The 15,563-nt window shown below is 39.9% G+C and overlaps 1 protein-coding gene across 1 annotated transcript in view; it reads left to right on the plus strand.

The window, feature by feature from the left end:
• The first annotated feature begins 358 nt into the window (after positions 1-358).
• SGK1 (serum/glucocorticoid regulated kinase 1) overlaps positions 359-15,563 on the plus strand; it is an 84,512-nt gene continuing 69,307 nt past the window's right edge. The window contains exon 1 of the mRNA XM_014074772.2: positions 359-774. Within this exon, the coding sequence (XP_013930247.2) occupies positions 640-774 (135 nt within the window). The 5' untranslated portion in view covers positions 359-639. The remainder of the gene's footprint in view (positions 775-15,563) is intronic.

Consider the following 15,563-nt stretch of genomic DNA (forward strand, 5'->3'; position numbering starts at 1 on the left):
AGGGCGAGTCAGAGGCAGCCAGGCACCCGGCGTTTGCCCACCCCCCTCGGCGCCACCGAGATGACTCTCCTGGACCCCACGACCTGCCGGTATCTCCCCCCCCCCCCCGCTTTCCGCCTTCCGGAAGCCCATCGCTTGGGGCGCTTCAGGCTCTTTTCTTTCCTCCCATCCCTTGCCCTGCTTTCTGCTCGAACGCTCCGGCTCTCTGGGGCTTCGATCCTCCCTCTGGAAGTCGCCCAGTCAAGCGCTCTCTCTCCCTCTTTCTCTTTTTTTTTTTCTCTCTCTCCCCCCGCCTCTTCGGCCCCGCCGAATCACCAAGTGAGCCCCGTTCCCATTTCCTCAGTCGAGGTTGGCTATCAGGCTCTCGCTGGGATTGCTCAGCAGCCCGGCAGATGCGGATAGAAGATGCCGGGGAGGTTTTAAGCGAAAAGCGGGGGTGGGGGAGCACAAGAAGGCAAGGCAAGGCGAGAGAGGCTGCTGGTGCAGAAGCAGGCGCAGCACAATGAAGGTGTGAGGGCGAAGCCGGCTGAGCAGAGGCTGCGCTGCCTCTCTGGTCCTCCTCCCTCCTCCTCTTCTTCCTCCTCCTCCTCTCCGTCGATCTTCAGTCGCCGTCTCCAGGAGGGGTATGGAGGGAAACGGATGTCCGACTCGCTAAGCAAGCCCTGCTTTGGATCTATCGCCGTGGACGCCTCTCTCTCGAGGAAAATGGTCAATAGAGACATGAATGGCTTTCCTGTCAAGAAGTGCTCCGCTTTCCAGTTTTTCAAGAAGAGGGTAAGAAGAATTTTTCAACCCAGGGTTTGCTGGTGATGCTAAAGCTTATTTGATCGAGGAGCGTCTCTCTCTCTCTCTCTCTCTCTCTCTCTCTCTCTCTCTCTCTCTCTCTCTCTCTCTCCCTCTCTCTCCCTCTCCCTCTCCCTCTCCCTCTCCCTCCCTCCCTCTCCCTCCCTCCCTCTTTCCCTCCTCTGCCACTTTCTCTCTCTCTCTCTCTCTTTTTCTCCCTCTCCCCCCCCCCTCGTTAAGAAGGGTCATTTTACAAGTGCAATGGAGTGACATCAGGACACTTATTTGTTTTAAACAGAAAGTGGACAAGGCAGGAGTGCAAGGCACTACATAAGCATCAGTTTTAAATTTGCAGTCGGGATGAGGCTGGATGGTAGGACGATACCCGAATAAAAGCTTTGTACAAGAATGGTTCTGTATAAACTGAACTCAGGAGGTTACATTCTTTTTTTTACAGAAATGGGCAATAGTGGCTATATTAAGCTCAGAGGCAGTGTGTCTTTGAATATCAAAGACAGAGGATGGAGAGGTTTGTTGCCTTTGCCTCTTGTGGTGATCTGTTGTGATTTCTCCAGAGGCATCTGGTCGGCTTGTGTTGTGAAGAGTTAGCTAAATTCAATAGATCTTTGATTCAATCCATCACAACTTTGTTTATGGCTGGATCGTCTGCATTTGGCTGTATGCTCTCTTGGAGAGAGGAGGTTTGTTCATTTTTTTCTCTCCTTCCTCAAAATTCCTCATCTTAAAACCGGAATGCACCCTGACCTACTTTGCTCCCCCTCTAAAATGGGGATTTGGTTATTGGACAGATGGAACAAACAAACGTTGGCAAAGAACTGGGCATGAAAATAGAAGGCAGATTATTGAAGAAGAGCAAAAGGATGGTTGTCCAGCCCTGTTATAGCCTCTCCCATTGTGTGGCTCTTCTAGCTTTCTCCATTTTTTCATTCAAGCAGTTTGTGACCCTTTCATTCATAATATCCCAAAGTGCTGCATTCTTTCGCCTCCATTCATCTCTGGATGCTGAGCTATTTGCAGGTTCAGCAGAATTATGCCACAGCCTATAATCTACCCAGTAACGAAGGTTGTTCTGTGCAATCGCGATCCTAGATGCTAAGGCATGGAAGAAGAACTGGTGACAATTGTTTGCATTGGAAGACTAATACAGACTTATTTCACTTAAATTCTCTGGGTCCTTCTTAGCTTGTTGCACGATGTGATATAACAGATAAGATCCAGTTTGCTTTTGAGGTGGGAGAAATTGTGCCCATGATGTAATGCTTGGCTGATGATGCCACCTTGTCTGGGTACAAGCTCACAGTTGCCTACAAAGTCTTCCTTGTTAGTCCTGTTAACTGCATCCGCTCTCATTCAGCAGTTCTGGGTTCCATGAGATTTAGCTAATCAACTAGGCAACATTTTCTCTCTTAGAATGGCAATACGGAGATCGAGAGCAGATGATTAAGAAACAGGAGCGAAGAGGTTTCCAGCCCTCTTTCTACCTAAATCCTTTCTACATGGGTGTTTGTGTGTGTGTGTGTGTGCGCGCGCACGATTATATTAGAACCATATATTTCATGTGAAGTACAATAGTAAGAATAGGCAGATTGTGCTGTTCCTTCATTCACCAATTTCCATTCACCCTCCCTCTGCCTTATATGGAGGAGACTGTCACTTCCATTTAGCCCAATGGTTAAATGCAGAAAAGAGATTACCAACCAGAAGCTCCATTTCTCTTAACTCACCACAGCAGAAAGCATGACCCCGTCACGCACCACAAGGAACTAGTTTCGATGCATGAAGTGGAAAATTGGAAACAATTCCCACAGCTGTGGATTTGGTGTAACAGTACATAGTCTTCCCCTCTCTCTGAACGGCCATAGGGTCAGGATGCTTTCCCCAGAGTCTCCTTACCTTGCAATCTTACATACAGAAGGATAAAACCATTGCGTTTAATAATGTTTACTCCTAGTTATAAGTGAGGGTCACAGCCCTGACCACAATTAGTCTTTGACAGATGGGCTTTCCACAAAGGCATTGGCATTATTGTGAAGAAAGATTCATTATAGGGCTGTGATGGCAAACCTATGGCAGGTGTGCCAGAGGTGACAGCAGAGCCCTCTCGGTGGGCACACACACTATCAACAGCTGCTCTTCTGGTTTCCGGTGTGCACATGCACATGCTGGCCAACTGGTCTTTGCGGGCACCGGAGCACTGGAAAACAGCCCCCAAACAAGCTGTTTTTCAGGCTGTTTTTAGGCAGGCTTTTTGGCCCCAAACAGCCTGAAAACGCTATCCAAAAATGACCTGAAAACAGCCAAAAAACAGGCATGCATGTGTCCACCAGCTGGGCTTCACATTTCTGGTGCTCCGGTGCACTTTTGGGCACTCGGGCCAAAAAGGTTCGCCATCACTGTTATAGGACATTCTATTCAAATTCACATGTGTTTAGTTTGTTTTCTGTACAGGTAGACTTCAACTTGCAACCATATTTTTTTAGTGACAGTTATGATGGCACTGGAAAAAGTGACATATGTCTATTTTTCACACTTATGACCATTGCATCCCCCCTCAAATAGTCACACATGGTCAAAATTCAGAAGCTCAGCAATTGGCATGTATTTATGATGTCCTACTGTCTCAGAGTCATGTGATCAGCTTTTGAGACCTTCTGACAAGCAAAGTCAATGGGGAAGCCAGATTCACGTAACAACTGTGTTATTAACTTATTGTTGTAGCCCGCCAGCGGCCAGCAGAGCTGGCAGCAGATTTGGATAGTGAGGAAGTTGGGGAGGAACATGGGCAAGTCCTGGAGTCTGGGGAAGGCTCTGATGAGGGCTCTGTGTCAGAGGCAGAGAGGGGGCCAGAGCCGCATGCCAGTTATCAGCTGCCTTCAGAGTCAGACATCAGATGAGACAGATGAATAACTGGAGCCTATTCCCAGTATGCGCATGCGCACAGTTGCCAGATGAAGGGAACAGCTAAAGAACAGGGGTCGACTTGGGAGTAAGGCCACAGGTGGACGATGAATGGCCCCTCCCAGAGGAAATAAAAGAGGAGTGAAAAAGGGAGTGGAGTTTGAAGGAGACAATTAGTTCGTGAGACTCCTTGCCAAGCTTTGCAGATATCGGCCTGTCAGCTCTCCAAGCTAGATAAGGTCTGTGACTGTACATCCTCGCTTGAAAGACTTTGCTGGATGTGAATGAGCAGAATTCACAGTAAATTAATAAAAAGGTTTTTTTGTCAAGACAAGGAGTTGCTTCATGGTTTGGGGAAGCCGAGGTCAGAACACTTATACAGCTGTAGTGATTCTCATAACCACTTTGGCAAGAAAGGTCGAAAAAATAGGACAAAACTCACCAACTGTCTTGCTTAGCAATGGAAATTGGCTCAATTGGGGTTGTAAGTTGAGGACTACCTGAAATTGAATTGTAATTGTATATAAGAATAGGCCTTTGAAGCTTTGTCAGGGGTAAAACCTCTTCCCTCTCCCAGTGCTATTCAGAATGGCATCCCTGGTGGACACGTCTCATATAAAAAATGTCAACATTACTTCAACTGGCGCCTTTTCATTTTCTCTTCCATGCTCATCAATCTGTACTGAACTGTGGAATGTGAGAAATGTGCGCCATAATAATTGCTGGTTTGTATGAACACCCATGCCTTGTGCTAGGTTCACTTGAGATGAAATTCCATTTGAAGAGACTTGTGGCTTCTAATCACACAGTGCTCCAGGCCAAAGCAAATTCTCATTTCTCCATCTGCATAGTCAAAATCAGAGACATTAGAGGTCATGGAACCTATTTATTTCTTTAGAAAAATGTTTCTGCTCATCTTGACCCATCTATTGCCCTGCCAATAGATAAACCAACTTTCTCAGTAGAGACTACATTGCTTGATGTGAGTCCCATTGATAGCTAGTTCATCACTGGAATAATATTTGGGTTACATATAAGCTCAAACCTCACTACTATAGAGTGGCTTAGGGTATTCTGTAGATACCTGAAGAAAACTATATTCAAAGTTATGGGAAATTGGAAATTACATGGGAATGCACAAGAGTTTAATACTGGTTTTAAGTTCAACCAAATATTCTAAATTTCACTTATCCTGATTTCTTCCACATGTTTACCTAGTCTGGTAGTAGTACTCAATGACTAAAAGATACATGTGATATTGTAATAAAATATCTGCTGAGTTCTTCTGGTTAAATGCAGCACTGCAGGCTACTGCTAGATCAGCAGTTCAGCGGTTCAAATCTCACCGGCTCAGGGTTGACTCAGCCTTCCATCCTTCCGAGGTGGGTAAAATGAGGACCCAGATTGTTGGGGGCAATATGCTGACTCTCTGTAAACCGCTTAGAGAGGGCTGAAAGCCCTATGAAGCGGTATATAAGTCTACTGCTATTGCTATTGCTATTGCTAGGTATTGCAAATGTAACTAAAATAACAAACAGTAGTGTATCTAAGGGCAAAATACTTGCTATTGCTTCCATTGCCACTGGCATTAAAAGTAAAATGGTTTGCATGCAAACTTAAAATGCATTTTCATTTGTGTGTGTGTGTGCTGTGTATAAATTCATTTTCAAGTCAATATCAGAATAATTTCATAAACATACTGTATATTTCAAAATAGGGAAACAAACATGGTAGAAATCAATACAATGACAGGTTGGAAGGGGTATCATACAAGAATGTGTTGTTCAACAAACATGAAGCTAGACCATTGTAATTTTGTGCAAAAGTTTTGGTAAGCCCTACTAGCAAGCTATGCTGATGAAAAGGGAACTTTTGAGCCAAGCTGATGCTGCAGCTACACAAAATGATGAATTCCAGTAGTGTCCTTTGGCACAGTTTCTGCCGTGATAGTGTGCTTGACCTTGAAAAATGCACTCCATTACAATTCTGCAAATGTCCCATGAAACCCTGTAGAGCCACGTGTCTGCAAGACTATTATTTCACAGGGGCATTGTGGGCGGGAGAGTGTCAAAATCTCCAAAAACATAGGTGTGATACTCCAATCAAAGACCTACAACCTTTTGAACAGGGATGGAAATCCCATCCCAGTTGCTTCACCTTCCAGTGAAATTAGGAACATGTTTTGCTTAAACTCAACATGTATTTCTACCAAAGAGTGGAAGCCCACAGATCTTATGATGCTGACTATTGGTGTAACTGCCAGATTTTTGATAAAAGTTGTCTGCAGATTGCCTATGCTATTGAGTTTGGCTAAGTCAGGGGTTTTCAGACTTTTTTAGGCCATGGATTTAAACAAAGTCCCAGAATCAAGAGGCAAAGCTGTAGTGATAAAAACTGGGCTGCCCTGGAGTGAACTTTAATTCTTTTGCCCTTAGTCCCTCAGATAACGTCAAGTTGTTTCAGAACACTGAAACACATTTTTAAAGATCCTGATCAAGTCACGCTCAAGGCAAAAGGCTTTTGATTGAGGAGGTAGGAGGACCAGGGAGTTGCTTGCATCGTCCTAACATGTACATCCCATTGAAAATCATATTCAGATTAATGTTACGAGACCAATTGTTAATATAAAGCCATATCATTCACTGTGGAATAAGGTTACATATTCTATATAAATTCTTGCTTTTTCTGGTGCTGATTATGAGTTGAGAGTGAACAATAAAAACCATTGACAAGGTAAATAAAAAAATAATTTGGATGCAATTCCGCACAATCATTCTTTGCTTAACACAAACCTGCATATTTCCTATTTCTATTTTTCCTGTGTACGTCATTCTTGGCATCCCTAACACGCAAATTCAAATTTGTATTGAGCTGGAATCCCAAATATTCTGCTACTGAGAAATTATTACTGAGTAATGTGAATGGCTTTTATTGTAACCCAGAATAAATGTAAGAAGTTTGAATAGAATCAATTTTCTTGACGAAAGATCTGTTGTATTACTTACTTCCATGAAGATCTTTGGTTCAAATTATTCTCACATCAGTCTGTATTCATACAGCCCATGCCCAGGCTAGAATTCAAGACCTATTACTTTGCAGAGATTGGTTTGCAAGCTACACTAGTCCAGCAATATCCAGCTAGATCCCTAATATACTAAAATTGTGTGTGTGTGTGTGTGTGTGTGTGTGTGTGTGTGTATGTATGTGTGTATATATATATATATATATATATATATATATATATATATATATATATATATATATATATATATATATACACACACACACACACACACACACACACACACACACACACACACACACACACACACAATATATATAGGGGCAAGAAAGCTGATTCAAATATGATATTAGTTATATCCAATATAACAGGCATCTAAAGAATCCCTTTTCATTTTGTCCTTGTGATTTATAAAAAGTTTTCAGTTATAGTGGAAATGAACAAAGTATTCACTCTATGAGCAATGAAACCGACCTTTCAGTAAACAGGAAATAAATGCATTCTTCTCCTTGTCTCTGCAACCCTATAGTCATAAGTGCATGAAAGCAATAATGTACAATTCATAATTGATATGCACCCTGAAGCAATATCCTGAAATGCATTCTGTATGCATTCCTGCAGTCTGAGCTTGTTTCTTTTCCCTGAAGTTCATGTCATCAGCTTAAAATATGGTACAAGCAGAGTCTCTGTATTACATGATTTACCAGTACCAACACACAAATAAGTTATACACATAGCCACCCACACACTCTTAGGGCTGCTAACTGAAAGCAGAAGGTCAAAAAGAAATAAAATGCAGACAATATAGATTATTTCATTCACGCGAACCCATTTTACATAAGTATGTAAGCTTTTTTAAAAAACGGGAAAAATCACTTTGAGTTCAGTTACATCCATTAACAGATCTTAGTAGTTTTCTTGGCATGGTATGGAAATGGTCTGCCTTTATTTTCTTCTGGGATGTTTGATAGTTTTTCTGTTTTTACTTCTCCATCAAGAAATATGTGGGAAACGTTAATTCGATTCAGAAAATAACCTTCAAAAAGAGCAAAATTAAAGACCAAATCATTTACTTTTTCAGGTGCTGTCAGATATATTTCCCTTCCCCCCCCCACCTCAAAAGGAGAGACACTGGCTTATTTGAAATAGAATATTTTATTTATTTATTTATTACATTTATATCCTGCCCATATCTCACTGAAAAGTGACATCAACATTAATTAGAGGGCAACACCTCCATCAATTCAGTTCCGTGAACAAACTCAATTAAAAAAAACCCACATAGCTCCAGACCATATAATTAGAGAGGTACTTTGGTACTCAACTGCTTTGAAACTCATCAAATTTAGTATTCAATTCATTTTGATATGAAAATTTTGTTCCAGTACTTATCATTTATTTGGTACTCAATACACAAACTAGAGCTTGTTGGTGTCAGCTGCCTTGTAACCCACTACATTATTCCATATGGGGAAAATTCATTTGGTACTCATCGTGCCTCCTGGAACCAATTAAAGATGAGATACCACCTATACTTTATCTTACGTTTGTCAAGCTAAAACAAATGTTTTCCTTTCAAAAACCTTATACCTTACCATTTGAACTGAAATTTATTTATTTATTTCCCTTCCTTCTTTTTCTTTCTTTCTTTCTTTCTTTCTTTCTTTCTTTCTTTCTTTCTTTCTTTCTTCTTACTTACTTACTTTCTGTACTTATTGATTTATTTTATTTCTAAACTGCATCATCTCCCTTGCTCTGTTTAACCACTGCATTTCTACTGGCTAAATACTAAAGTTAGGTGATTTCAGAAATACTCCATTCAATTTTTTGCTACTATTGAGGCAGGCTATATAAACAAATCTCCCTTCATTCATTTATTATTTCTTATAAGCCAGGCTATCTCTGGGTTCTTAATTTCTACTGGTCCTATCATCCTAACCCCTGTATATTTGCACAAATATTTTACATGTACATTCAGATATAAGGGGATTTATGGAAGGAATTTCAGTCAGCATTTTCATGACAACTCCATGGGTTTTTTGTGAATTATCATTATTATATAGATTAGATAGGTTTTTCTATATTCTTAAATTTTAATTTTCCTTAAAAGTGGTAGAATGTCTTTTTTTTAATTAACACAATATTCTGCAAAATGAAGTTCTGGCAATAAACTTATTCATTTCTTTTTTTAATTCAAGTAAGTTCTGATCCTGGGGAGAATATATTTGAAATACGTTTGCTATGTTACCTAACCTAAACAGTTGACACCTTTTTTGTAGGTCTAAATTGTCTCCAGATGGTTTTAATAAGAGCTCTTTTGAAGTACAAGTTTTTATTCTTTCATTTATCTTGGCTTTTCATTCTGTAAAGAAAGGCTAATTGCTCAGCCTGTTATGATAGATCCGCTCCAAATTTCATGAAATCATGTGGTGCAACATCAAATTGTGCAGTGTGGGAGAAAGAGAGAAGAAAGGGAAAATGGGTTGCGGTTTCTCAACTTCTGAAATGATGCTCTGCTTAAGCCTTGTGACAGATAAAAGCAGTAAACTCAACTATCTCCAATCTTGCTAAAAGAAAGCTTATTTATCTGCTGGATAAAGGCTAAAAAGACAAATAGATGATGAATAAGAACAAGAATGTAGCCTTCTCCAGAAGACAGGGGAATTAATTTTCTTTGCTTTTGAAAATCTGAAGCTAGGATTTATGAATCACAATGCCGATAATGGATCTGGTTCACTTTTTAAAAATAGATCGTGATTTTTCTATCAACTTTCATAAGGCAGTGGAAAGAAGACACGGAAGATAAAAGAGAAAATTCTTTTTTCCTTTCATTATAATTTCAAATAAGTGTAAAGTTTATTGTCAGGCCAAATTTCTTCCAAGATAGATTTTGAAAAAATAACATAGCTTCATAGAAGAATAAAATATAATAGAATTCTTTATTAGCCAGGTGTGATTGGACACATAAGGAATTTGTCTTTGGGACAAATGCTGTCAGTGTACATAAAAAGACAAGATACATTCATCAAGAATCATAAGGTACAACAAAAATGGAATATTATGCTTCTGATTGACAGAAATCCTTCTGTTCAGGTAACAAAATATCTTTCTGTGACTCTTACATGTATGATCCATTCTTGCAAGCTTCTTCACTGGTTTTGCCACCAACTTGTATGTCTTCCCCAGTCCCAGTTTTAACTCTGCCTTCCTCCTGGCATGGTCCAGTTTTGAAGTTTTAAAGGTATTTCTGAGCGCATTATACATAACTAGGCATAATTTTCATCCTAACCTAAATTTGTTGTCACAGTACAATCTCTCTGTCCAAATTTGGATTTTCTTCTTTGTGATACTGAATCTGGTAGTATTTTTATTTCTAACATCAACCAACCAGATGCTTCCAACTGTTTACAAAGATGATATACCTGTGATGGCCTTTTACTGCTGTTTGTTCCTATAATCTAGAATGTGAAGCTACTCTGATACTGAAGAAAACAATTCCATTGAACTTATCAAGCTAACAGTTTATTTATCATCAATGTTTGTACTTTCAAAATCATTTATATCTCACCCTGTGTCATAAATCTTATGTGAGATACAAGAAGTACAACAATAGATATTAAAATACAAGCACACTTGCAGCACTATGAAGTCATTACTTGCAAACAATCCAAATCTCACTACCCTGATAATTAAGATAAAAAAGCTTATATTGGATAATTCAAAGAACTTTAACCAAGCAACAAAGAAAAGGAAATATCTTTCAGCAGCCATTTTCTTCCTAGAGTTCTTCATTTGAAAAGTATCTTATACGTTCCAACTTTTTTCTCTGGTGTCAAAGGGTCTGTGCCATGCATTTATGAGGCCTGGTGGGTGTCCTTCCAATGTAATAGAGCTAAAAATGCATTCAGAAGGTTAAAGCCAAGCAAGTTTAGCAACAATTTCGGGATATGTTTGAATATGTTCTACAACCCACTTCCAAAGGCTGTGATCAGCAGCTAAACAGATTTCAGTAGTACTAAGTTGAAACATCTCCAGGAGATTACAGAACTGGAGGCTGGATCAAACATTAAAATAATATCTGGAAAAAGTCAATGACAATTTATTTGCCAGTTGAGTGTCTCTATGAAATAAGTAGCTTGACTGGATCAAAAACCCCTGAGATTTAATTTGAAAAATAACAACAAGAGGGATAAAAGAGACCATTTATGTTAACATTGAGCAGCCATCTCTCAACAGAGGGGGAGGGATGAGACACCACCTATCCCCTGTCTACAATGCAGTCCTTTTCAGCAGTTTCCACACCCATTTGCACTCTGGGGAACCCAGAGGTGGGTTCCTACCGGTTTGGCCCATTCGGCTGAGTAGGTAGTAACTTGGCCTGCCATGACTCCAAACCGGTTCATAGGTGGCCACCTATGGTGCCACCATCTTTTTTATTATTGTTCATGCACACATAGTGAGCATCAAATGTGTGCACGCCTGAAGCGCATCCCTGAGTGAACCAGCAGTAGAAGAAGCCAGAACCCACCCCTGGGTGACTCTGAGGTGGGGGGAAAGTAGTCCCCCAAGTGGTCTTAAGAGCTCTCAGGAAAAGTGCTAATGATCAGATGACTGCAAAGAAATACAATCCTCCCACCACCACCATGCCAATCCTGTCAGAACCTATCCTTCCATCCCCCCACCATCCAGTCTTAACTCTCAGCACCTGTCCTTCTACCCCCACCCCCACCCCCATCACAACTGAGGGAGTTTCTTGGATGAGAAATGAAACGTTGTGTTTCTTCCTCAAGGAAAAACAACAACAGTCCAGTTGCCTTTTGAAAAAGCACGTTTGAGGCAACTATAACCTGGATGCCTGAGAATCCCTGCAGACAAAACATCAAAACATTTTTCATTCAGAGTGCCACAAATGAGAAGTTTCTCTCATTAGTCTTGCCTCCTGGGATAGACTAGGATATATCACGAAGGAGTCAGGCCATTATTTTTAGCCCTTTTCCCCACCACTGCTTGCAAGAACAGATATTACAGCATCTCCAATAGCATCTGCCAATCTCTGAGCTCATCCAGCAAAGAGGAGCTTTCCATCTTCCTACATAATTGGTTCTGTGGTAAAAGTGCAGTTACTGTTGAAAATGTCCTTCAAAGGTAATCTGCTTTCTTGTTATGTAAGACCTTCTCTTTGAAACCTGAACTCTTGGATAACTAGAAAAACATGCCCTTCTTCCTTACGAGACCCCTTCAGATATTTGAAGGTAGTTCTCATCATTCATCTTCTCTTCCTAGAACTTCATGCATCACCTTCCTTCTGTCCTTCCTGGCTCCTCCCTCCCCTTGTATGACTAACTATTCAATCTTCTTGTTATCTTATTCTTCCCTGAAGGTATTCCAAATATTTGTCCAAATTCTTCTTAGTGCGATGAACAGAACAGATAGAATTCAGTCTATTCTTTTAGGTAACATCTTTCAAAATTGATTTCTTGTTCTTGCACTGAACATTTTTTTTCTCTAGGATTGACTGTTTTCTCTAATTATAGTTTGCAGGCAAAGAGGAGGAGATAAATTGCAAATAGGTGCAGACTGCATGGAGCAGTGTGTTGAGCCTGTGGGCTTGCCCCTGGGAAATGGCAGGTTGAAGAATTATTTGCCTGTAACTATATTTAAGGTCATCTGGAGTTGCCTGGCTCTAGAAAATTGCATTTCCAGTTTAATTCATCTGAAAGATTCCTTATGCTTTGTTTTCTTGCAATCTGCCATTTGAAAACCAGGAAAAGTTCCAAGAAAGGGCTGCAAACTAGACTCTTTAGGATGATAATGATTTTTCCTATGGGGAATATCAAAAATGCCAGCTAAATCTGGGCTAGCTTCCTATTTTTTAACAGAGCCCTACAGCTATAAAAATAAGTGGAAGCAATTTCTCTCTCTCATTTCCCCTACTCTCAATTTGGTTATAGTAAATAGCATTTTGAAGATTTTTTTTTAAAAAAATAGGTGATGCAAATGTTGTTCCCATTATGCTTTACTCCTAAGCCAAATCAACTAAATCACTAAAATTCAATTATGTTTAGTAAAAATAATGCAAATGCTTAGCATCTTTTTGGCTGAGTCTTAGTGTGCTTTTATTATCAGGGAAGGCAGATTTCTCTTGGCACTGCCTGTGCCATGCAGTTGGAGAAGAAGACACGCTTCCGTGAAGTTGATACTTGTGTACAGATTTAGTTTGAATTGTATAAACAAGCTGATACTAAGGCCAGACAATTGTTTAACCTACCGTAAATCCAGTTTAGGCATATGAAACACTGAATGACCTGAGTAGTGCTCTTCCAATTCCTAAATGTAACAAAAATAAAGGGGATAAATAATGAGGACTAGTGGAGAGCTTGTTTTTCTTTGTACTATGGATTGGGTCAAAAGATCATGAAAGGTTGAATACTCTGGCTCCAAAGCATAACCATTTTCTTTGGCCTTGAACACTATGCATCTTAGTTATAAGCACATGACAGATTAAAAATATTACTAAACACTAGCTTGGTTTAGGTAAGTAGGAGGCATCATCATTTGCTTCTGCCCCTCAGGCAGCAAAAATTGTGGGGCCTCCCTTTGATCTCTAGCTTAAGGGCAAGACTAAAATCACAAGGAAGATTGCTTTGAAACTCCTGAGCAATGATTATATAAACATAAAAGGAGTAGGGGAAACTTGACAGAAGGCTAAAAAGGGGGAACTAGGACAAAGGAAATATCCATTCTTCTGCTCTTAGTTCTCATCTGAGGCAGTCATGTTCTGTTTTTATTTCTTTTATTTTTCCTAAACCTTTGTTTCTTTGGGTTAGTAATTGCACAAAGGTGATGTGGGACCAGGAGAAGAAAAGCAGAAAATCTATGAAAAGGAAGGAAGGAGAGATAAAGAAAAAAAGAAAGAAAGAAAGAAAGAAAGAAAGAAAGAAAGAGAAGGAAGAAGAGATAAATAAGAAGGAAAGAAAGAGAAGAAAGGAAGGAAAGAAGGAGAGATAAAGAAAGAAGGAAAGAGAGAGAGAGGAAGGAAGGAAGGAGAAAGAAAGGCAGGAAGGAAGGAGAGATAAAAAATAAGGAAGGAGGGAGAAGGAAAGGAAAGAGGGATAAAGAAAGAAAGAAAAAAGAAAGAAAGAAAAAAGAATGAAGGAAGGGGAGATAAAGAAAGAAGGAAAGAGAGGAAGGGGGAGATAAAGAAAGAAAGAAAAAGAAAGAAAGAAAATTAAAGAGGCCTTTCTTTCACTTCAGGAAAAAATAGTACTTGGTTCTTATTTTTTCATATAAAAGCTGAATGGATTTGCAGGCTCCACCGCATGTATCAAATAGACTAAGAAGAATTGTGAAAGTCTCATTTTGACATTTTTTACTGTATATCAGCTATAGCTGCCTCCAGAAGGAGAAATAGGACTAGTTATCCTAGAGTCGCTTGTCTGATGATCATGATTGCAGCTTTGTCCTCATAAATCATCTCAACAATCTCGGTATTCTTCCTTGTAATCCACCTACAGTAGCTAGCAAGACTGCGGCCAGGAAGGAATTACCTTTTCCCAAAATACTTGTATGTCAGATTGGCTATGAAAGCTGGAGAATAGATATTTTCTTCTTGTCACTGCTGAATGTTGTTCAACATTTCAAGAACTGCATTTCCCAGACAGCATCCCTAACGATCTGATATTTGTGCCAAAGAAAGAAGTCTGTGAGTGTGGTTTTCCTTTCCTGCCAAATTTAATCAAAAGACAGAAGTCCTAAATATGCGACTGATTTGCAAATATTCCTCTCTTATGCAACAAAGGTATGACTGCAAATATCTGATAAAGCAGAGTTTTGGCTTTTCTGTAATTTTCTTGAAAGCTGCTAAGAAGTTACTGTTTTTACCAATACAAGTGAAACTTTGAGCACTTATTTCACATTCTTCAAGTACAGGTACTCCTCAACTCATGGCCACAATTGAGCCCAAAATTTATGTTGCTAAGTGAGAAATTTATTAAGTGTGTTTTCCTCACTTTACGACTTTTTTTGCCACATTGGTTAACTGAATCACTGCAGCTGCTGAATTAAAGATACGATTATTAAGTGAATCTGGTTTCCCTACTGACTTTGCTTGTCTGAAGGTTGCAAAACTTGATTACACAACCCTGGGACACTATCACTGTCATAAATGTGTCCATTGCCAAGCATCCAAATTTTGATTATATGACCACGGGGATGCTGCAATGGTCATAAATGTGAAAAACGGTCGTGAACTGTTGGTAGTCGAGGGCTACCTGTAGTATATAGCTTGAAAGAGAGGTGGTATTCAGCCAGTTCTGACAGGTTCTGGAGAACCGGTAGCGGAAATTTTGAGTACCATATTTTTCGGAGTATAAGACACACCAGAGTATAAGACGCACTCAGATTTTGAAGAGCCTTTAAAAAAAAAAAGTAGGTAGGTAGGTAGATGGATAGAGAGGGAAAGAGAGATAAATACAGTAGGTAGGTAGGGAGAGAGAGAGGGAGAGTAGTTAGGTAGGTAGGTAGATAGATAGATAAAGGGATAGAGAGAGAAAAATAGAGAGAAATAGAGAAATACAGTAGATAGGTAGAGGGATAGAGAGAGAAATAGAAAGAGATAGAGAAATACAGTAGATAGGTAGGGAGAGAGAGAGAGAGAGAGGGTAGGTAGGTAGGTAGGTAGGTAGGTAGAGGGATAGAGATAGAGAGAGAAATACAGTAAGTAGGTAGGGAGAGAGCGAGAGAGTAGGTAGGTAAGTAGATGTGTATTTATCCATGTGCTGAACAAAGAAATCACTGACAATCTGCAGCACCTAAGACTTTGTTTCTGCTGGCACAGCAC

The sequence above is a fragment of the Thamnophis sirtalis genome, unplaced genomic scaffold (assembly GCF_051295495.1).
Source record: "Thamnophis sirtalis isolate CommonGarterSnake01/CBP01778 unplaced genomic scaffold, rThaSir2_p1.2 scaffold_6, whole genome shotgun sequence".
NCBI lineage: Eukaryota > Metazoa > Chordata > Lepidosauria > Squamata > Natricidae > Thamnophis > Thamnophis sirtalis.